Here is a 24,776-nt window from a genome sequence, read left to right on the forward strand (position 1 = left end):
AGAGATTCTCTTAAAGTCCCTTTGAAAATGAGCTTACTCATCAAAATTATAAAACACATATAGGAAAAAAAAATCAACCATCAGTGAGGGTGAGCAACTATAATAAAAAGTTTTATTAACCCCCCAAGAATTGCAAATAATTGAACAATCTGGCAGACCATAAAATAATTGCTAAAAATTCTTAAAGGCATAGAGGAAAGACTTGAAAACACAAGAAAGAAATGAGCCATTGTGATAAAAGGGCAGAAAGATTTGAAAGAGGACCAAACAAAATATCTAATACTGGAAGATACAGTCATTTAAATCAAACACTCATTTGGAGAACTAAGCAGATGATTAGACATATTGAAAAAAATTGTGAATTTATAATAATAAACCCAAAGCAAGTAGAAGGAAGGAAAGAATAAAAATGAGATCAGATACTAATAAACTAGGGGAAAAAATGAAAAAAGGTGATGTATTAGTCTAAATAAACATCTGACATAAGTGATCAAGAAAAAGAAGAGAAGGCACAAATAAACAATACTGTAAATAATATTCTAAGACTATAATAGTCTAGGATTATGCTTTAGAAATATAATTATAGATACGATATAGATTAAAAATCATAATCTAGCAAATTGGAAAATTTAAAAGAAATGTATAATTTTTAAAAAGAAACCCATCTAAACTGTTTCAAAAAGAAAAGAAAATCTCAATAGGCCTACAACTGTTAAATAAATGGAATTAAAATTGTAAAATCTATCAAAAATCCCCATCACCAGATCTACATGATTTTACAGGCAAATTTTACCAACCATTCAAGGAACAGATAATCAAAATAAATTGTTTCATGTTTGAAAAGAGGAAACATTCCCCACTTGTTTAATAAGGTTAAGGTCATCTCAATCCAAAGTCAGATAATGTAGTAGGAGAAAAAATTTACCAAACTTATTCATGAACAATGTTGCAAAAATCCTTATGATAATACTATAACCAAACCCACCAATGTATGAGAAAGATATTTCAAAAACAAAGTGGGTTTAATATTTTTAAAAATCTATTAACATAACTCAATATATTTATAGGTCAATGGGAAAAAACTATGTGACTATTTCACTAGATGCAGAAAAAGAATTTAACCATTTTCCTGATAGAAGTGCTTAACAACATAGACTAGAATAAATGTCCTCCACACAGTATATCGTACCTACAAAGAAAAATCTACAGTCAACATCTTCTTAAGAGGAAAATGGTAGCTTTCCCCAAAGTCAGAAATATGACAAAGTTTGGCAAAAGTTTTTGAAGTCCAAAATACCACAAGTTAGGCAACAATATAGAGCAATGGGACTTCCATACACTTCCGGTGAAGAGTAAATTGGAAAGCATTTTGGTGCTATCTCATGAAGATGAAGTGGTGTGTAGGCTAAAATCTACTAATACCCTGGAGAAAAGCTGCTGAAAGTGCGGGCCTCACCAGCTGTTACATTGCCCTCAAGAAACTCTCGCACATGTGCAGGGGCAGACATTTACAAAAATGACACTACAGAGCTGTTCCTAATAGCAAAAAATTGTAAATGAGTTAAATTTACTTGAACTAGAAAATGGATAAATAAATCATGGTATATTTGTACAATGGAATACTATATAACAGTTAAAATCCATAATCTAGCACTAGATTTATCAACATTAATAAATTTCAAAAATAGTACTGAACTTAAAGGACAAATTTCAGGATAATATATACAGAATATTATTTATGTGAAGACTGAAAACAGGCAAAATCATGTAACCTTTTAAGGACATCTGCATATCTCCATAGGATTCAGATCAAGGCAGAAATATGCAAGGGGCTTCAACTGTATCTGTTAATCTATTTTTTTAATGTTGTGAGCAACTACAGAAAGATATGTTAAAGGTATGAAAACATACCTTTATATGTTTTGTATATGAAACATGAAAGAAACATGGAATGGTAACATAAATTCAAGATCTGGGGAACTAGGTATAGGATATGGATCAAGGGAGGAATACACAAAGGGCTCCAATTTTGTAAATATTTTTAAATTGTGAGCAATTATAGAGAAAATGTTAGGAACTGCTAAACTTTGATGATAAGCTCCATGAGTGTACATTAGAATATTTTCTGTATTTTTTGTGTGTTTGAAATATTTTTATAGGGGCGCCTGGGTGGCACAGCGGTTAAGCATCTGCCTTCGGCTCAGGGCGTGATCCCGGCGTTATGGGATCGAGCCCCGCGTCAGGCTCCTCTGCTGTGAGCCTGCTTCTCCCTCTCCCACTCCCCCTGCTTGTGTTCCCTCTCTTGCTGGCTGTCTCTATCTCTGTCAAATAAATAAAAAATCTTAAAAAAAAAAAAAAGAAATATTTTTATAATAATTGTTTGAAGCCAATGGTGGCTCAGTCAGTTAAGCGTCTGCCATTGGCTCAGGTCATGATCCCAGGGTCCTGGTATCAAGTTCCGCATCAGGCTACCTGCTCATCCTCCCACCCCTGCTCACCCCCCCAGCCTTGTGCGCACGCACTCTGTCTGATAAAAATCTTTAAAAATTTAAAAAATTTTAAAAAATTGTTTAAAGCCATCCTATGATTTAGGAGGAATGGATGGTAAAGACCTCATTTTACAGATGAAGGAAGTAAACTACACAGAAATTAAGAGTTTTACCCAAGTTTACATAACTAGTCCTAGAAGCCATGTCTTCTGATCCCCCAAATCCCATAAATTCCCATACCTTACTGAGCATGATATGAGTCACAGAAGATTCTGTAGGAAAGGTCTCTCTACTATCTTTGATATCACCATGCAATGATCTTTTCCTTCTTTGGAAAAACAGGAGGAATTAACAGATTGTCAATTAAAAAAGTTATACCAAGACCTGTGTTCCTCTCTCCAGAAGGTAAACTACATGAAAACGTAAATGCAACAACAACAGCAGAATCTCTTGCTCACGATCCCTTTGTTTGGAGATTTTGCTAGCTTGCTTTCCATGATTCTCTTAAAGAATAGACAAAACCTACACCTTAGTGTCCAAATGGGGTGGTGATAAATGTCCCTAGTGAACCTGCCTGAAATGAAATAAGAGAGTTATGATTACATATCACCAAGAGTCACAGTTTCTCACCAAGAGTCACAGTTTCTGACCCAGGGGAGGTTGTAAAGTGGTCAGAACACCTCCCCACTCTGCAGCAAATTTCCCTAGAGTGGGCTGTGCGATGCATGCAAACCTTTCCAGGTCTGCTTCTGTTATGAATTGCGAGTCACGCCACCCTCAGAGATCCAGACTTCCTTGAGTATAAAGAATCCCTCCAAAGGGAAACAATACAAGATACATCTGAATTGTGCCTTTACTTGGTTAGATAAAGCAATAAAAGCCCTTTGTGCTCTGTTTGGTGCTCCAGAATTTAAAAATTTTAAGTGAAGTCCCAGCCTAAGCAGAGGTGGCAGCCCTTTTATGTTGACCTATTTATAAGACAGTGAGATAAGGTCACATTGATTCAGATAGACCACTACTCTGGCAGTGGGGGTGTAGGGTAGGGATATCATACCTTTCTTCCAGAATCCTCTGGAACTTGATTCGCATCAGTTTGCCTCGTACTCTGGCTTGGAACAATGTTAAGACTTTAGATAGTCTCTCATCTCTCATTGCTTCCAGTTGTTCCAGAAAGCCAGCTTTTAAAAACACCTAAAAGAAATAAGTCAGATCTAGTTCCACTCATAATGGGTATTCATTACATGTCTACTGAATAACTGTCTGAACAACTGGTGTATGCATTGATTAGTTGTATTTCTTGTTAAGTTTTACTCAATGTGTAAAATGTACATTCTAGAAAGTTTGGTTTTATAAATCTAAAGTTTGCAAAAATATTTTATTTAATCCTGTGGTGGTTGTGGTTCCTTAAAAGCATTGACTATTCTCCTCCTTATCTGTTAATGTATAGGTTGTCGAGGGAACGTGGTTTAAACTTTAAGACAGACCCAGCCAGGCAGTGCTCGGAAGTGCCAGGCAGGGGTCTACAAACTTTTCTGTAAAAGGCCAGATAGAAAATATTTTTGGGCTTTGCAGATCACATAGAATTTTCATAAATCTGTAGAATCTTCTTCATCTATTCCTCCTCCTCTTCTTCCTCCCCTCTCTCCTCCTCTTCCTTTTTCCCATTCTTAAAAAAAAATTAAAATGTCAAACCATTTTTAATTAATGGGCCATATTAAAAATAGGCCATGGAAAGGGTCCTTAGGCCAAAGGTTGCTGATCTCTGATCTAGAGAAAGTAACTTTGTCTTAGGCATTTAAGAATCCACACAAATACTTTTTCAAGAATTATTAGTAATGGCCAAGATGAGGTGAGTGAGGTGTCAGGCACAAATTTTAAGGAAGCACTCACTTTCAGGGTTGTGAAAGGAGGCTCTCTTGCCTCATGCTATAAATTTTGCTATACAACAAAACTAACTAAGCCCACAGGGAAACAAGGGACCAGTAGTGGAAATCAGCAGAAACAACAAACACCAGAAACAGATTCTCAGGTACTCCAAATGTGGGAGTACAGTAACATTTTACAATCATGTCCTATGGAGTTCCTTTTTCCGTGAGCTTTTCATCCTAGACTCTCCCATTCTCTTTCTAATGATTTGGTCCTTTTTTGGATGTCATTAGGAACAACCTGATGTTGACTATCAAATAAAACCGAATCTATTCATCAGAAGTTTCCCATAATAAGTTGGTCATATCAAAATCATCTAAAATGAAGCAGAATTTAGCAAACCACATTTAAGGAACTTAACTATAGATTAATTTTTGGGATAGTGGGGCTAACCCTAACATTTTCAATTACAGTCTTCTAGAATTAATTCCCTAAAAGAGTACTACTTGTGGATGAATCCGTTCACACACAGGAAAGCAGTTCATTCCAGTACGTTGATTTACCTGTTTCTAGCTCTGATGTCTATGCACATTTTCTAGCACACTAAGATTGATTCAGTATTTTACATCTTGGCACAAACTTACTTAGATGAATAATTATAAAAATGTAAATGTAGTCAAGACTGAGGTTTAAGAAGCATTGAGTTTTCTCTCAAATAACGTTGAAGTCTCCACTTTCAACTGAGCTCTATTTGTGTTATTTGTGGTCCCAAGAACTGTAGAATGCCTTATCATTGCACTTTCACGGGTATTTTAAGATACACACTCTTTCCTCCCACTCTTCTCCAAATGCATTCTTCCTAGTTTTCTGGTTACCTTAGTGATTCCAAAGCGGTACTGGATATGGTCTATCTCCAAGGAGCCAAGTAACTCCTCAGCTGCTTTTCTGCTGCTTATAAACCTCCTCTTTGGAAATGTCCTTGGGTTCAGAATGCAGTACCTAATTTAAAATACATAAAGAATAAACCCTGGGGGTCAGAGAGGTCATATGATTCAAATAAAGAATAACTTGAACAAGTGAGGTAAAGGAGGTACAGACTTGTACCTCTCCTCTCAATATGTTCGATTTTCACAAAACTCTGGCAATAATAATGAGGATACAAGCAATTATCCCTTACTTTGTTTGGCATAATAGTTTGTGCTTTTCCTAGTACTTCGGAGACAACATCATTTGATTCTCTGCTCAATTAGGAAGGGAAGGAGAGATTGGGAGGCAAAGGGAGGGAAAGAGGCAGGCTTAAGTATCTCTATCGTACAGATAAGGTAACTGAATAGCAGAGACATTAAATGCCTCTCCCAAGATTTCTTTGCCCTGATGGTGAGCTGGCAAAGAACTAGAAATATGCCAATATGCCTCTTAATCCTGAGACAGGTGCTCTTTCTACTCTACCATACTTTGCTCAAATTTGCTTGATGACCTATAATTTATACTTTTGGAATTCAGAAAATAGAAAGCAGAAATGCCTCTCCTGCCTCCTGCCACACACCCTGCTGGCTTCCTTTCTTTCACAGGCTTGCTGGTACAGCGGCAGCCTGCTTGGAAGGCAGCTACGATTAAGTACATACAACATTTCAGAAATTCAATTCAGCCTCCATGTCTTTCTTCTGTATATATATCTTCTATATGTGGGTCTATTATCCGTTAATAAAGATTTAAGGATATTACAGCTACATGGATGTTGGATTTAAGGGGAAGTAATAATGAAACTCTGTCGTCGTATATCTCACCACCACCAAAACACATCGATCTGTAGTCTGGAGGACATCAACCAAACAAACAATGCATGCCTAAACACTCAGAAAGAGAGGAAAACAGAATGGGCTGCCTTGGGCTCTTCAGATTCTGGGATGTATTTTTACCTTTGTTTAAAATCAGCATACAGCAGTTGGTTCGGAAAACCTTCACAGCATATCCTAGCTCCTTCTAAAACACCATTACAGCGCAGCTGCTGCAGAAGCAAGTAAGGGTCCAATACACCTGAAGGAAAAGGGTCGCTCTCAGTCTGTGTCCAAAAGAATTATTACCCAAGATCTTGTCCTAACTGCTGCATCTTGGGATTAAAAAAAAGTTTGAATTTGGTGTTCTCTATATAATAGGTAACAGGAGTTCACTCACTCCCAGTCTGATGGCACTCACAGTACCCATCCTATCGTGCAAGAGTCTCCGAATAGGATTTACCTGAAATCCCTTTAACACAGAATGAACCCTTTAATTCATGGTTTGTCAAGTTTTATAAGCAAATACACCTAGAAGATGAAAAATAATACATTTTTGCTAGGATTATAAGTAGCTGGTATTACATCCTTTCTCCCTGGCTGAAAACCAGCTAGTGAGAGGTGTAAGAACACAAAAAGGAGCTGCCCCCTCCCAGTAGGAAGGGGAAGAGATTACGAGAATGCGAGAATACAAAGAAAGGAGATGATAAGCACAGCCACAAAATTTTGTTTACTCTCTTGCCTTATGAAGGACTTAGTCACACCCCAGCCTACACTCTCTCCTTGTTATCTTGAGAGCACCTAGGTTTTGTTCTGTCGGCATAAGCATCCTCCTTTCACCTCCTTTATCAGATGAAGCCCTACTACAGCTGCTGCCGCAATCTCTGAGAAAAGCCTTTGAAAACCTTCCAAGGAGCCAGGGTGTCTGGCTTTCAGCAAATCTTCTGGAAGAGGCCAAGTAGCGTTCCTTCTAACACAAAGGCCCTATGATAGTATTATAAGAAAAATGGAAATGAGATGAATCTCTGCTTATGTCCAGGGTCACAGAAATAAACTCTAGGTCATATATCCATATTCCTGTACTCCAATCTCTTTCATAGACAGAAACAGATGATCTGTAAGAAGGGGAACAAGTGGAGGTCTATGACCCCAAAAGATCAAGCATGCTCCTTCCCTTTAAGTACATATGAAAAACTGTCTTGATTAGATCATGAAGCTTTTCTTAGGACTTTGTCTTATGACTTAAAAAAAAAATCAACTGCTGAAATCAGAGCTGACTCAATGGGAGACAACTCTAATAGGTAACAGAATTGCTCCAAAATAGAGGCAGCTAATTAGATTTCTTGCCAAATAGAAGCAGTGTCCCTAGATGCATTCAGAAACCCAGCTGATAAGAAACAATGAGGCAAAAACATACAGCGTCAATGAACATGAAGTGTTTGTGTTGCAAAAACCCAAACTGCAACATCATTGTTTAGTATCACACTTTCCCAAAATAGGTCACAGCCTGTCAAGATTGGGGTCCTAATTACAGGAGGTTAATAAAAATGCAAGATACTACAGAACCTCAGAAATTAGAATCAGCAGCATCTGGCTAGCTATATATTTCAAGGGTGATTAGTGCTCCAAAGACATAAGCGTGTATCATCTACACAACTTTGAAGCTGACAGCCTCTGACCAAGTTTTATAGAAGCCTGTAACGAGAGAGAGAGAGCACATGAGAGGGGGGAGGGTCAGAGGCTTCCAAAAAGAAGTCTGAGAACTACAAACCCATGATGTATGGAAAACAATCCATGTAGTTAATATCTGTAAAAAATTTGTTTTGGCAATTAAAAACAAAAAATAATTCACTACCGCCCACCTACCACCATCCAATCATCAAAAAAGTATCCAGTACAATAGCTATGACATGCAAACAACCGAAGTGTTCAGAGACAGGAGAACGAATAAAGATGTATGTGGGCACACACCCACGCACGTGTACGCGTACACAATGGAATATTATTCAGCCGTAAAAAAAAAAGGAGAACATCCCACCCTATGCACCAACATGGATGGACCTTGAGGTCATTATGCTAAGTGAAATAAGTCAGGCAGAGAAATACAAATGCTGTATGATCTTGCTTATATGTGGAATCTAAAAACAAACAAACTCATAGAAAAAGAGATTAGATTCATGGATTTATGATTATCAGAAATAGGAGGTGGGGGAGGGAGGGGAAATTGGACCAAGGTAGTTGCAAGGCACAGACTTCCAGTCATAAGATAAATAAGTACTAGAGATGTAATGTACAACATGATGATTACAGTTAACACTGTTGTATGGTATATCTGAAAAGTTAAACATCAAGTTAATCAAGTTAGTAGAGTCAATCCTAAGAATTCTTATCACAAGGAGAAAAAATTATCTATGTGAGATGATGGATGTTAACTAAACTTGGTAATCATTTCATGGTATATATAAGTGAAATCATTATGCTGTATACCTTAAATTTACACTGTAGTGCTGTATGCCAATTATATCTCAATAGAACTGCTGTGGGGCTGGGGGGAGAAATCTTAAAAAAAAATAAATAAAACTATCCACCACTCAGAAGTACATAACTAAAGAGATGGGTGCTATTAGGGAGAGGGAAGATACTAGTATTGGCAAAGAAGGCTAGAGGGAGTTCTTAAAAATTAGAAATGGATTTAGGAACTGTCTTTATAGTCAATTTAGATAATTCAAACCAAATAATTTCCTTTATGCTGAAACATCTGCCTTAATCCCTCCATTGATGATCTAATCCCTTTTATTATACTTTGCCCTTGTAGAAATGGCATAGAAGCTCATCCAGGTTTTAGTATGAAATTCAAGGAGGAATTTAAATGGTAATATCAAGCATTCTAATGTTACCTAGTTGAGTTGGCTTTGTGAATTCCTTCTGTGTGTCCACATGAATCTCAATTCAAAAGCAATCTTGAGGTTCTGAAGACCTCACTTTTAAGTTACTTTCATTTTTCTACCTGAAATCTACCCTTATATAAAAGGAACTGGTAAATTTTCTTAAAAAGACATTCAACATACCTTGAATCAAATGTATTTCCTAGTGTGGATTACAAAGAAGTCTAGTTCTTACCTGGCATTTTGTTCACATTGGGATTTATGCTTGTCTCCAAGTCTATCAACTTAATCATAAAGCCAAGATACATATCAACAATACATGAATTCAACATTCTTCTCTGCTTACCAAACCACACGTTATTTCTTTCCTATGGCAAGTCAATATTTATCTGACAGATGCAGTTCTGTTGTGAATCATATCTACCTGTTTTGAATTTGATAGCAATAATTTATGGCTGGGCAATCAAACGACTTGAACATATATATTGTTTCTCAAGTTTTCTGTATGGAAAGTTTTTCTAAGGTCAGATTCTCTGGAAGCAGAATCTGAGTTGGGGCTTCTGGTTTGAGGGATTTACTTGAGAAGCAGGATAGGGTAGGGGAAGAAAAAAAGCAATGCTATAGATCCAAAGCTGAACGTGATCCCTGCAGGAGCTTTGAGCACAAATGTACCAATTGCACCACAGTTGGTTCCCATCTTGAGGCAAGAAAGGAGTCAGAGTCTGGAGGGGTGAGTAAGGAGATAGTTTAGCTTCCCATTTGGCCAGTGGCCATTCTGGGACCTGTGAGTTGTTATAAGCCAACATTCTTATCAGCTGGAAGATGGGTGCAGGGCTGATAAGGGGGACCTAGGTGGGGCACCAACAGTGTCCACTAAAACCCATTAGTATCAAGATAAACTTTTCCCACTTGGCTAACTTCAGAGACTTTTCCCTTATTTAAGATGTGAAATTTCAAATAAGTAATAACATATGCAGATTGTGAGACAGTTAATATATGAATAGATACAATTAAAAATTACTTTATGCAGAGATGCAACCATTTGGAATGATACTCCTCTCCTGCGTTTCTTCTCCCCAAACTGTAGAGCTATAAAAAGAAGAAAAAAGCATTTAAAAAGCTCTTTTTTTGGTCACATTACCATACCCTGTTGATGAAAGCATAAATTCGTCAAGTTCTAGAAACAATATGGCAATATCTATGAAAAGCTTTAAAAATATTTTTCTCAACACAAATGTCTATTTCTAGTGCTCTTCCTTAAGGAAATAGTCAGGCAACTGTGCAAAGATAACTTGCTGCAACATTGTTTAATCACTGCACACAAAAAAAACCAACCAAACAAAAAAACAAAACAAAAAAAAACCTAAACAAAAACTAAAGTTATCAAAGTAAATGTCTATCAATAGGAGACTGACGAGTTAAATTATGAAAAAGTATGTATATACTTTTAAAATGATGAGGAAGATCCATATAACTGACATGGAAAGATTTTTAGGAGTTATTTTAAGAGCAAAAGTAGGTTATAAAAATTTGTATGTTATGATCCTGAGGGTGTAAACATGTTTCTGAGTGTAGTTGTATTAGAGACTAGATACATAAAAAATGTTGGGAGGAGCATATACCAAAGTATTAGCAATTGCTTTCACTCTATGTAGAATGATAGCTAACTTTTATGTTTCTCTTTTTATTTTTCCATATTGTCTGTGTTTTTGGCAACACTCATGCATCACTTTTATAATTTGTAAAAAAAAATCTATTTCCATTTTCTTGAAGCAAAAGGGTCTATGCTAAGCAGAATTGTTTTACAACCGTTTGTGTAGTGCTAACTCAGAAAGATGTACAACAATAACAACTGCAAAATTCCTAGGCAACCCAGAGAAAAAATGGACCAGCTGTCAACGTGTAACACAAAATACATGCTACACCTTAGTAACACCTGTGCTGGGGCACGTGTCCTAACGCTTAATCACTATCGTCCTACTGACGTGCCTCAGGCCCTCTAAGTCAATCACTGGACCTCTTAGTGCTTCAGTTTCTCCACCTATGAAAAGGGAATACTACTACCTTCCATTCTTAATTTTTTTAAAAAAATTATAACCCTGGTTTAAAGTATTTGGATCCCCAGAAGAAAACAAGGTTATTATGGGTAATTTAATGTTTGGATGAATGAGAAACGTGGAAGCAAGTATTTTCAGGGGGTGCTTGAAAAATTACCAAAAAAACAAAAAAAAAGGACATTCTGGACAATTATTCTTTTCTATTTCCAAAGGACACAGCAGACACTCTGAAGAGTTCGAAGATGATTTCCTGTCTGAGTCTGTGCCTGAACTGCTGCCTGATCTCTTAGGATCAGAGAATGACCCATCTGGGAGCCGTAAGCTTAGGAGTCACTATCTAATCGACTGCTCAGGGGCACTTTAGAAGCCATTAGAATCAGGCAAATGCACTGCCTGAAGATTATCAGGGTCCAAATACAATAGCCTTCATTTCTCAACCTCCTCTTGAGGGAGGCCAACAGGACTTCAGGCCCACTCCTGAATTATGTCATCTGTGCTGATGAAGCAAGGAAGTGCCAAATTCTCTCTCCATCTCATGACCATGTCAGTCAGGAGTCCCAAATCAGCCTGCCGTCGCCAGGAGTTAACTTAAAGCTGAGTGTGAGATCACAGGACAGTGAGGAGGTTAGGAAATGAGAGTACATGCCCCTTTACCTCACCCCATTGCCACAAGGGTATCTGAACCCAGGCTGGCCAGATTTTCTATTTCCCCACGTTTTCTGCTTTTTGAAAGAAAAAGGAAATCCAAATGTGTATGTGGAAACTTCTGATTTTTTTAAACCTGTGTGGCCCACACAAAACATGTCTGAAGGCCAGTTTCGGTCTCAAGGCTGCCAGTCTGTGACTTCTGTTATGAATCATGGAGAGCTTCCCTCTGTAGCTAGCATTAGTCCAGTGGTGAGGCTGATGTTAGCCACATGGGCTCAGTATCTTCAAATCCTTTGTATTGTGGTGTAGAAATCTGAATTATGTCCTAAACACATGTAGCCAGCACATCTCTCTGTTTTGTTTCTGGAAGACAGTGAGAGCGGTATAGGCACCAAGCCAGGAAGCAGAGTCCTGCTTCCTATCTTGCCTTTGCATTTACTACTGTTAAATTAATTAAACAAGGAGGCCGTTAGAATGATGTGGCTTTAATTCCATAGTGGCCTATACTAGCAAGCCAAAATCTAAGCCCGTAAATATCCCAGGGTTATAAAATCAAAACACTAAGGACAACCAATCACAGTCAAGTAGGCTTTAAACTACAACCAATGAATAACCTCCTTACTTGGCTTCCGCCTTTTCTCTATAAAGAATCTCCCTGAGAGGCTGTCAGTGGAGCAGTTTTAAACACTGAGGGTTTGCCACTGCCCCATTTGAATCCATTTTTGCTCAAATAAATGCTTAAAATTTTTAACATGCTTATCTTTTAACAGTAGATTTGTGAAACTGGGGATGGTCCTTAACTCTTCCGTATTTGCTCCTGTAAGATGAGAAGACATTTCCCTCTATCTGTATTTGAAAGGGTCACGGCAGGGACTAAGATAATATATCTAAAATTGCTTTGTAAATTACAAACTACTAAATAAGATTAGTTCTTTGTTGGTCAATAAATATTTATGGAGTGCCTGCTAAACGGGTATTTGCTACATGCTTGAGGCTACAATTAAACAAATCAGGCATAATCCCTGCCCTCATGAAGCTTATCATAACCCCAAGTTACTAGAACACAAAAGCTCTGTGAAGGAGAAATCCAAGGTACTTGGGGAATGTAGATTAAAGAGGCTTGTTATTTCCCCAAAATCATTTATCAAAATATGGTTTGCTCATCCCTCTTTGCAGCGGGGTTGAGTAGAAGCTAAAAGCAGACCAGAGCAGGCTCCTTGAACTACATCTATCTTCGAGCACCATTTCCCTGAAGAACTGCCAGCCTGAGGACGGAAAGGCTAATAAGAGGGGATGACTCAGACCACAGGGAGCAGACACAGATATCACAGGAAAGAGGCAAGGGTTTTTGTTAAGTGCTGAGGCAGCCATGGGTTCCATTCTCAGGCTAAAAAAATTAGGGAAGACTGTTCAACTCACCACTGTCAGTACTGATGTGATTTTCAAAAAGGTTTGCCAGGAGTCTGTTTGACGACTTCTGAAATAACAGCCACCACTGTTTCATTAAGAAGGTCTTTGTTCTTTTCAAGCCAAAGGCACCTTTAGAAAGGCATGCAGTTCAGGTAACAAAAGAAGAGAATGCATAAATTAACATAGCAAATTGTGCATTACTTTAAAAAAAATCATAAATTGTATGGGTCCTTTAACTTTAAATTGGTTTGAGGTAACAGTAGTGAATAATACTCCAGGAGTCCATTGTGTCACCCAAAGAGATTCTCAGACTTTACCGTTTTACATTGCGGAAAGGAAGAGAAGGGGAGGGAAGGGCGAGGGATAGCTAGGGAAGGAGAGGGAAGAAGAATTAAATGGCATTTCCAGCAGAAACAATTCACATCAGCTCTCCTTCATAGGCAAGAATAGATGAAATAATCCAATTGTCTCTGACACACACTGAACATTCAAAAAAATTAGCAATTGTAATGATACTTTACTGTAAATATCATTATAATTAATATTCAAGGATATGAAAGAAGACAATTACAAGCACATCTATATACAGTTGGCAGGTCATTTTTAGGATGAAATATTATTTTATCCTTTATCAATTCTCTTTCTGTTTCATCCGGAATCACTGACAAGAAACAGGAGAGCAGAAAAAAAGGGGCAACACACACACCAGTGGGGAAATAAGGAGAGGCACGGAAAGTCATTAGAAACCTTTGTGGGCCATAGTCTGGAGGCCATTACTTCACAGTGACTATTTCTTTATGAGAGAATTAAAAAAAAAAAAAAAGACTTCAGTAAAAAGATCAGTTGAAATCATTCATTCACACAATGTAAAGTTAAAAAGAAGGACAAATATGGAAAAACCTATGACTTTGATGATCTCCATGACTTTCTGAAGCTGACTTACTTTGAGTTGGGATGACAGAGTCTATTTTGAGATTTCTAACCTTTGTGCACATGGAATACTATTATAGTATGGGTATTTCATTTCCTAAGTGCTAAAAGGCTATACCAACTTTTTTTCTGGAACCGAGATTTTTGTTGTTGTTGTTCATCTCTTCATTTAAGCTAAACTTTACTTATATATCATCTAGGGACTTTGAATGCATTTGAAACAGAGATAGGAAAATTCAGGGCTGAGGGTCTAGAGGTAACTTACCACTCCTGCATAATGGACAAACTCAAAGTGCGCTTCATATCTCTTATTACCAGACTTGGGCTTCTGGAAATATGCCGACTTCCCAAAATGGTTGTCAAAAAGTTTGGTCTTGAAAGTTACATCTGTAGCCTGAGGAAACACACATTCCTCTTCGAGGATGGAAAAGATGCCCATTGGCTGTTGGAGATATATATGAACAACAGATGAAAGAAAACACCAGCACACAGTATTTTCAATATCAGGGGTGAGTGTAAACTCTTATTCCAGGAACCTAATCAGTTGACAAGGGGAAAGAATATTCACTATATATAACTAGCCAATCGTCCATTCAACAAATATTGATTAACTACCTACTAGGTGCTGGGCACCAGTAGGAGCTGGCACTGTCACCATGAGCCGCAAGCACAAAGTGCCAGTCCTCAGAGTGATTACATTCTAATGGAGTAGAAAGACAAAAGCCAAGTAAGCAAAAAATAAATAATTTAGTTTCACATCAGTGTCCTGAAGAAATCATACAAAGTAAAGAAATAGAGAATGACTGGGGGACCAACGGGGAGCTATTTTAGTGGGAGAGTCAAGTAAATCCCTCTGACCTGAACCAGAAGAGTAAATCCTGAGATCTGTATACAAGTACTCTTAGCAGACAAATGATGAGTGCAAACGCCCTGAGGCAGGAGTGCACTTGGCAAGTCTGAGGTCCTGCCAGAGGCAAAAGCGGACAGAGCTCAGGTAGTCAGATGGAGCACGTGGGGGAGAGGTAAGCAGTATTGGAGCCCAAGGGCTGTCCTGGCCGTGCTAAGACATTTGAATTTTAAGTGTAAAGGGAGGTCTTTGTAGATTTTAACAGGAAGTGCTGGGATTTGATGTTTGCTTCAGAAGGATCATTTGTTTAGAACAGGGTTGGCGAAGCAGAGGCTATAGGCCAACTCCTGCCTGTGGCCTGAAGAAGAGAGCCGGTGAGCTAATAACTGTTTTTATATTTCTAAAGGGTTGCAAAACAAGACAACAAAAGAATATGTGGTAGAAAACTTGATGACCCCCCCATCAGCAAACTTTTTCTTTAAAGAGCATGTAGGAAATAGACTGCGGGCCACAGGGCTCCCATCACAGCTCTGCCATCCACTCAGCCAATTCAGGCCCCAAACAGCAAGTGGTGACATGTAAAAATAAGGAGTGCAACAAGGTTTTATTAAAACTTTATTTACAGAAACAGGCTGCGGGCTAGATTTGGCCCACGGGGCCATAGTTTGCTGACCCCTGGTCTAGATTAGTGATAGTGTTAGAGATGGTCGGAAGTCATCAAAATGTGATATAGCTTAAAAGTAAAGCGGGGTCACAAGCTGCTGGTGGACAGAAAGTGGGGTGTAACAGAAAAAGAAAGACAACCAGATTTCTGGCTTGAGCAAATGGGTAACGGATGCTGCCATTAACCAGTATGAGGTACATATACATAGAGAAAAACAGATTGGGGGGAGGGGCAGAAATCGAGGACTCTTATATTTGCATATCAATTTGTGTATTTGTATATTCATTCAAGGCAGTGCCTTCTATGAATAAATCTCCGTGCCAGATACTTCGGATTGTATATGAGTTGTGGCTCCAGGGCATCTAACCAAGAAGGCAAAACACACACATATGTGTACAACAAAGTAGACCAAACAAAGGTACAGAGAAAATATCATGGGAATTCTGAGACACAGCATGACCCCTGAGCCCAACAGCATAGATTTCATTATCTTCTACCAGCACTTGTACCTAAGAAGCATAGACTCTCAGGCTTGAGAGGGACAAAAAAGGTCTAGTCTGACCCACCTAAAAGTTCCTTGAATTCTCTTCATAATTTCCTTCTAAAAAGCTGGCTAGCTAATGCTTAAATGTTTTCATGGAGTCAGAACACACCAACTCCCAGTCAAGGCCCTGGATGGGTGATATGTTAAAAGAAAATTTGTTTGTAGCTTAGAATTTGTTCTAAATTATTCCACCGGAACCATACAAATGGTTCTAATTCATCAAAGTAGTGGGTCATCAAATATTTAAAGATCATAATTTTTTAAAGATCTTATTTATCTATTTGAGAGAAAGAAAGAGAGAGAGAGCATGAGTTGGGGGAGGGACAGAGAGAAAGAGGAAGAGGCAGACTCTTGCTGAACAGGGATTCAGGGCTCAATCCCAGAACCCTGGGATCATGACCTGAGCAGAAGCAGAGGCTTAACCAACTGAGCCACCCAGGTGTCCCTAAAGATCATATTTTTGATTCACCCGAGTCTACCATTGTAATATATGGACTATAGCTTTCTACCTCTTTTGTATGTTCTCATAGACTTAAAACTCATGCTTTATAGAAAATATAATTAACAACATTTCACTACTAATCTGGTACTGAAGAGTTCTGGGACATCTTCCTTCCTCCCAAGCATCTGGGTGGGGAATGATGAGTGACTATGTGAAGTGTTCTAAATGAGAACAAAATATTCCAAGTGAAACCAACACCTGTCTTGCTCCTGACGGCACTGACCTCATGGGTTCTTGACGAAGTAAGTGACACGGAGAAGGAGGAGGAAGGAGAATCTGATAAGCTAAATAGTTGATTCACTGGTGTAGGCTTTGGGGGCACAGATTCCATTTTGCACCACGGATTTTCCTACCATACGACAGTCAACCCTCGGTGAAAACTGGACTAAATCATTTAAAAATTTCAGCATTTCCTGGGATGGTGTCTGTTAACAACATGGTTGTGGCAATGCCTCACGAAGAGGGAGAGACCCCATCTCAGTCACCTTCCATACATGAGGACTGCCATCATGCCAGAAGTCTAAAAAAGCCAACTTCCATTTTGGGATGACTGGAAGCTTTATATTAAGCAAGTACATGTCATAGTTCTAGTGGAACAATCTGACCACTGAGGAGGGGGAATAACACTGTTCTTTCAGGATCTTCTCCATTTTTCCATTCCTTAGGCGGTCTAAAGCTTCTAAGAAACATGAGGCCCTCCGGCAAATTAATTTCCAAATAGGTCAGGAAAAAAAGTAATTATGTTCTGCCCTGTAGCATCTAATGTCCTCTATGGCTCAGTGAATGGTTTGAGTCCATTGTCCTGATTCAGAACCTTAGGGCTCTAGCCTCTCCTGCTTCCATTATTATTGACCTGCCTTCCCTCCTTTTATGTCTGTCTATTTCTTACTATTTCCATTTCTGTTGTCCTGACTCTGGACCTCTTCACTTCTCACATGGACTGCTATACAGCTCCCCAACTGCCTTAATGTTAGCCTTTCCTCCTGTTCTAGAACCTAGACACAAACCCACAGAACAAACATAAACAGCTCTGACGGCTCCATTGCCCAGCACAGAAGCCCTCCTTGGCTCCCCGCTGCCAAAAAGTAAGGTATAAACTACTTATCTCTTTACAATCTGAGCCTCCTTTTTTTTTTCCAGCTACTTTTTTTCTGTGTATCCTGCAGGCTACTAGACTACCTAACGTTTTGGAATGTGGCCTTTGCACTTACTTACCCCTATGCTTTGCTCTTGCTGGTGCTTCCACCTGCTCACTATCTTCCTCTCTTCACCTGACAAAATCATAATCATGTCTTTTTGACTAGCTGGAATATGATACCCTTTCCTACTGGGCCTTCCAGGAGTCCCACAGGCAGAGGTGACTCCAGCTCTTCTGAGTTCCGTGGGCCTTTGTGCCTTTCCTGCATTTATACCGAGACATATTTTTACACTGATTAGACTTACAAATCTCCTACTTGACTGCATACTTCCTAAGGGCAGCTGCTACTTATAACAACTGCTTAAGTTTTCTACAGCATTTAATTCAGTCTTATAACAGAGTATTGAGGCATTAGCCCTAAAATTAAGGCCCAACATCACATGTGCCTTGACATCTGGGGAAAACTGGGAGGGCCTCGGTGACCTAATCACAAGTTCCCCCTCCCCATTGGGCTCCGTGGTTGAGGTCCCCTTGCCAAACAACCATCCTCATCATGGAACCAAGCCCAGTGCTTTTATCCTTGAGCGATGGGTTTCAGATCCCTATCAGTCCTCGGAATTATTCAAGCAAGTCAATCACATCCTCCCTTGAGAAACAACAGTCACCTCATCCTATTCTTACTATAAAACCTGGCTCCCATCCCCTCTTATTCACTCTGCTCAGAAGAGCAACGGCCGCGTGGCCCTGCATGGCATCCAGGCTGTGAGTGTATGTGACCAGTAAGCGGTTGTCAACCTCGTCTGTCCAGGGTCGGATGTCCTATGTTCAGCCATCCCTATACCCCATGGCAGGAGTCCCTCCCTCACCAACAAGGTAACAAGGAAGTGATCAAAACAAGTAGTTGCTAAATAAATGTACTCTTTTGTTTAATTAAAAAAAAAGTAAAAGTTTTGGTGTCAAGAGGACACCTTTCCCAGGATTCCCTACGTTCCTCCGCGACAGGACGATGCCTCTGGTTTGCATTTCTCACAGGCCTTAGCGCAGTGGGTTCCAGGCGGACTGACTGTAGGTTGCCAGCAAAGTTCTGTTCCATAATGGATTGACAGGGAAGCACTAAGACACCCAGGGTTGAGCTTTGGGATCCGGGCTGCTTTGCTGTGGGCAGTAGTCAGGCAGAAAGTGTCGTAACCGAAAACTCGGAGTGACGAGTTTCAAGGAAATACTCATGGGTGTACAAGAGAGAACTCAATATTAATGGGATTCATTCTATAGTAAGAACACCAGACTTAGCATACCCAAAGGATCCCACTTAGGAGGCAACAACACCTATTGCCAAGATGCTACCAGGATTTAAGTTATTTTAGAAACAGTATCACTGTAGAGGAACAATAAAAATTTATTCGGGCCAAGTCAGGGAAGGAGGGTAAAACATGTGACCAAGCTAGGTGACGCAGTTTGGAGTCAAAAATGGGCAAGATGATCAGTACTGCAGCTTCTTCTCTCTCACAGCTGGCAATGTTCTAACACCTTATCCAAATCCCTGGAGTATGAGGAACTTTTTGCAAAAGGGCTCAATTATTGGAAAATAGAGGCAGCCTCTCAAGGTGATTGCAATGATAGGGGCAGCAAGGCTTTAAATGTATTTGTCTAATACAATACCTATGCAAAACCATAAATATGTAATCATAGGTTAATACTTTAACACGTAAATTATCAATGCTCGAGTTCTAAACAAATGAGACTATTTCAAGTAATGAAATAAGTGTGAGCAAATCCTATGATAGATTTGTTCACTGCATATATAGAGAGAGAAGGAGGTCACTGTATGCTTGACGACCAAATTAACAGTTAAGGGTGGTGTTAAAATACATTTTTTTTAGTTTGACATTTTTGTAAACATAAAAATTTGAAACTTTTATGTAAGAAAATCCCTCTTCCTTATATACGCACACAGATGCATGCTATAAGGCATTTTGTACATATTGATGTATTTCAGTTCTTTTGAATTTGGAAAACTTCTCATGATTCATTCTATTTCAAGGAGTAAGTTTGGCCATTAATATTTACAACAAGTTTTCTTCACGTAGCCTGAACTGGCTTAACAGTTCTTTCCAAAATACAGAATCATGTCAAGAAAGGTTTTAGTATTCCTCATTTGCCTGACCTGAATATCTTTGAAATCATTCATAGGAAGCCAAAGATTTATCTTTTCTTTCTATCATCTGGTCAGGGTTTTTTTTTTTTTTTTCCTCATATTTACCATATCAGGAGAAAATGCGACAGGAAATTACATCCATGTTGCTAGGGTGTTATTTGGAATCACTGAGACTGGCACAATGAGACAATGCGCTTCAGATCAACTAAAAATCAGTAATGTTCACAGACCTATCTGAGTCTGAATAATGTCCATGTCCCACCTTCTTGCCCGAAAATGGTATCTCACCATAATCACAGCAAACAGATACTACAGGTGACAATGGCCACAAGCTAAATCTGTCCGTCCAGTTCTTTAGTTTCACTTCTCTGCTTGAATAATGCCAGCACACATTTACCAGACCATGGTCGGGCTGTTATTATTATTATTTTTAATCGGCTCAGAGGTTGGTTCCTTAGCATTACTATTATTTTTTTAATCAGTCTGTCCTCCTCCTATGAAGTTCACTAGCTATAAAATAAATAAAATCAATGAGACCTCCATTCCTGTTAGGAATAATGGCTATTTTCAAGGAAGCTGTCATTTCATCGCAAGCCTAATAAATAAAGTTGATGGCACACTGATCAATGAAACCTGAGGCCTGCAAAGACAGTGAGAGGTCAGGCACCCAGCTCCTTCCTGGCAGGGCTGTGGAGAATCAGACACAACCACTTAGACAAAGAGAGCACTCAGAACAGTGAAAGCACTAGGCGTTGGCGTTCCCAGACCTGGCTCCGGAATTCCCCGCAAGCCATGGTTCTGGCAAGAAACACCACCACGCATGTTCCCACGGACAAAGGCACAGAAAACACTATCCTCAATCCCCCCGGCAAACCCCGTTAATCTTTCCCAGAGCACACGGAAAGATTTCAGAGTACGGGAACATCACCGAATTCAGAAACCATACACTGCAGCTAATTTACTAATAAGTCATGAAGTATTGTCATAAATTACTTAAACTAACTGGTACTTGTCCAATTAAATGAACAAACTACATCCTGCAAGGTAGTGGCCTTGAGGATTTATGACAGTTGTTTGTTTGCACGCTAATTTGCCAAATTTCGTTAAGTGGCTCTGGGTCTACTCATTCACCTTATGTTAATCAGCCAGGCCCTACAGTGCTCATATTTTCAGCTCTGTGTTTTTTCCAGTCAGGAGCATGACCATTTTTAATCTTGACAAGTTTCGTCGCGCATTAGCAGTGGAGGCCATGCATAAGCAGCAAAGGCACAGCGACAATGTGCCTGGGAGATGATGGAGTAGGGCAGCCGACACGAGGCTTTAGCTCGTGGCCACGGGTGCCGCACACAAAGCCCATTCAGAGAGAACGCGCAGAGCTCTCCGGCCCCGTCTCCCATCCCCTGACAGAGCCCGAGTCCTAATAGGGATCAATATGGCCAGCAGGGACGATTCTCCTTAAATGAGAACGAACAGGAGAAACACATGTGTTACCTTCTCAACGAGATCTATGCAGGCTTGTAAATCCAGACCAAAGTCAATGGACACCCAGTCAATGCCTTCTTTCATATATTCCTCTTGCTCCAGAACAAACATGTGCTGATTAAAGAACTGTTGTAATTTTTCATTGGTAAAATTAATGCAAAGTTGCTCGAGGCTGTTATACTTCAAAGACATGATTTGGTAGGAAGAAGAGATAAAAGTAAAATTGAGCAAATGGTAACTAGTTGAGGTGATGGATATGTTAATTAACTTGATTGTGATGATTCCACAATGCAAATATGTGCTGAACCAGCAAGTTGTATACCTTAAACATACACATTTTTTAATTGTCAAATATATCTCAATAAAAAAATTAAATAAAACTGAGCTCCACTTGGAAAAATGTAGAGAGGATATCATAACCACAATCACTATGCTGGCAAATAGATCCAATAAGTAAAGACTCAATTAAATTCTTACGTCCTTCAAATATACTTGCAAACTAAAGATTATGACAATAAGATAACACGTAATCATATCAAAATTCAAAATCATAAAAGGTTCTTTTATTTCTATTTACCTTAATTTAAAGTTGGAATAATTTTTAATTTCATTAATAACTATTGTTATTTTTAATATTAATAATAGCTCCTTTCCAACCAGAGGGGCCCTTAGGTTTTCACAGAACGAATCTCAGAATGCTTTGACTACACTTTCCAATGTTCAATTCACATTTTCTGATCTCCTTGTAAATATGCATTGACTTCATTCTAACCCGATATACTTACATCAAGAATTTCAAAACCAGTGATGTCAAGAATGCCAATGAAGAATTGCCTTGACAGCTTGGCATCCAGCGCCCTGTTGATTCGTGCCACCAGCCACTTAAACATCCTTTCATACACTGACTTGGACGGGGCATCCACCGCACAGGTCACCTGCAAATCACATTGAAAGCACTCCACATCTGCCAGCAGTGTGCACTGTAATCCTGGGCATTTCCTATCAGCAGCCACCTTCTAGTAAACTCGGGATCTATTTATTGACTTTCTTCGGTTCTAGCGTGCTGCTGAGATGATACAGGAGAGGAAATTTAATACAATGAGAAAAAAGGGAAAAGGAAGCAAGGAAAGGAGGAAAGGGGGGAGGAGAGGGGAAGAAACCCAGAGGCGAGCCAGCCTGGTGCCTCCTTACCAGACAGTCCTGGGAGAGAAATCCTGTTCCTATTATCAAATCCTGTTCCCCGGTCAGCTTTCTGGGGGTAGAGTGGTAATGCATTCTAAAGCCTTGCTATCCAAAGTGTGGTCCTAAGATCTGCAGCGTCAGCACCACCCGGGAGCACGTTGAAGATGCTGACCCTCAGCATCTCAGCCTCCAATCCCAGACCTATGAATGAATCGGAACCAGTACCCTAATATGATCCCCCACGGATTTCTGGGCGCCATGAAGTTTGCAAAATACTGGTTAGGGATCTGGAGTGCCTAGCCCTTGTCCGCTGCTGCCGTTGCTGCTGATAAATTATATAACCTTTGGTGAGTGGCCTAACCTCTCTGGATTGCAGCATCTTCACCTGAAACATGTTCTTGAAGTTTCTTTCTAGCCTCAGCTTCCACATTCTTTATTCTACCAGTTCCCAGGGTTGCTCTCAACTCCCTGTGGGGAAAATGGCAATTTAGTGCATCAATCTGACTCAGATTCTCCTACTGTGAAACTCAGGCTGCATCTCCTGTCCCTGGAGGTATGTGGCAAAGGCTCTAACCTGCTGGGGAGAGCTCCAGCCTCTGCACGGGCTAATGCCATCGAAATGCAGACGTCACTTCCACGATGCAAGGGTGCTGCTATAGTAGCAGGTTTCTGACAGACTCCAAGTAGCAGTGGATTTCAGCTGGACATTCTCCAAGCCTGGAAGCAGAATGTGCTCCAGCCACTTCACATTTAAAATAGGCCTACCCCATCCCTCCTTCAGCTGCCCAGGAGAAAGCACGCAGCGGGGGCCAGTTGGTGTCTGGTGGTGATTTAGGTATGAGTCACCCACTCTCTGATCAGTTATCTTGAGTCATTTCCACAGCAATCCATAAGCTGGACGGCGTTACAGTTTTTCATTATGGGCGTCAAGAGCACACCCGCACAAATAAAGCACCAGGAATGATTTTTATCCTCTGAAGCCCTGAGGAAATCACTCTCTGTCTACAGCAGTCACTTTGAAACTTTAAAAAGAACACGACGAACTGGCTTACCCCCTTTTAATTCCCTAAATATTTGGAAGTGAGGGTGGGAGAGAAACTGGTTGGGGTTGAGAGTAGTAAAGAAACAGGAAGAAAGCCGGCAGTTGCAGGCAGAGGAAGAAGTAGATGGCATGGCGTCTGCTGACCGAAACCAGTAAACCAACATACGGCTTCCTAATTAATCCTTGTCATCATTTTCTATCCAAGGGAGGAGGACTTAGGCAGCTAGATCTACGCTTCCACTTTTCAGGGACTACGTGGACTCATTCCTTAGCTCTTTTTCAAATAACCTCACAGAAGCCTGGTCATCGGGAAGCAATAGCACACAATAGAACAAACACCACCACCAAAAAGAAATGGAGTCAAGCAGCCATATTGTAACCACTTGGACCGTTGCCTCTCTCATCTGTAAAATAACATTAAAATATGCATCTGTTGAGGTTGTAGGGAGAGAGTCAATGAGACAGAGGATGTAAATATATGTAACACAACATTTGGTGCCTGGTACCCGTTACATGTTAGTTCCCGCTCTCCCATCCCGTTTCCACTTTTATTATTTCCCCAACTTCACTCCAATATTTACTAGGCTACCTTGAGCAGTTAATCTTTGTAAGGTTCATCGTCTTTAACCATAAAATGGAAATATAAATAAGATCAAGTTTGTAGGGGCACCTGGGTGGCACAGTCAATTGAGCACCCAACTCTTGATTTTGGCTCAGGTCATGATCTCAAGGTCATGAGATCAAGTCTTGCCAGCCTGCTTGAGACTCTCCCTCTCTTTCTGACCCTCCCCCTCCACACTCTCTCCAATAATAATAATAATAATAATAATAATAATAATAATAATAATAATAAATTTTGTATGCTTGTTGTCCAATTGAATGAGATGTCTATACAAAGCATTTAGCACATGCTCAGTGGTTACTATTATGATTTTTTAAATCATTATTAAACTGTTAAAAATTAAAACAACTTATTTCTAACGGGCATAGTTAGAACTCTCGCAGAATCGTAAAATACTGGACCTGAAGGACCTTAGTTCTTGATAATGACGTGCAGTGACTCTCAACTGGGGATGGTCCCCACCCCTGAAGGACGAGTGCATTGGAAAATAGGGAGGGTGTTTCCCAACTGTCATCATGCCTGAGTGCTACTGGCAGTG

The 24,776-nt window shown here is 39.7% G+C and overlaps 1 protein-coding gene across 1 annotated transcript in view; it reads right to left on the reverse strand.

The window, feature by feature from the left end:
- The window catches only part of MYH15 (myosin heavy chain 15), a 151,789-nt gene that overhangs the window by 81,529 nt on the left and 45,484 nt on the right, over positions 1–24,776 (reverse strand). Inside the window, 11 exon segments of the mRNA XM_034657888.1 lie at positions 3,545–3,680; positions 5,231–5,354; positions 6,275–6,392; positions 9,251–9,292; positions 9,991–10,104; positions 13,140–13,203; positions 13,205–13,259; positions 14,017–14,030; positions 14,329–14,502; positions 21,402–21,572; positions 22,178–22,327. Coding sequence (XP_034513779.1) covers positions 3,545–3,680; positions 5,231–5,354; positions 6,275–6,392; positions 9,251–9,292; positions 9,991–10,104; positions 13,140–13,203; positions 13,205–13,259; positions 14,017–14,030; positions 14,329–14,502; positions 21,402–21,572; positions 22,178–22,327 — 1,162 coding nt within the window.

The sequence above is a fragment of the Ailuropoda melanoleuca genome, chromosome 1 (assembly GCF_002007445.2).
Source record: "Ailuropoda melanoleuca isolate Jingjing chromosome 1, ASM200744v2, whole genome shotgun sequence".
In the NCBI taxonomy this organism is placed as follows: Eukaryota; Metazoa; Chordata; class Mammalia; order Carnivora; family Ursidae; genus Ailuropoda; species Ailuropoda melanoleuca.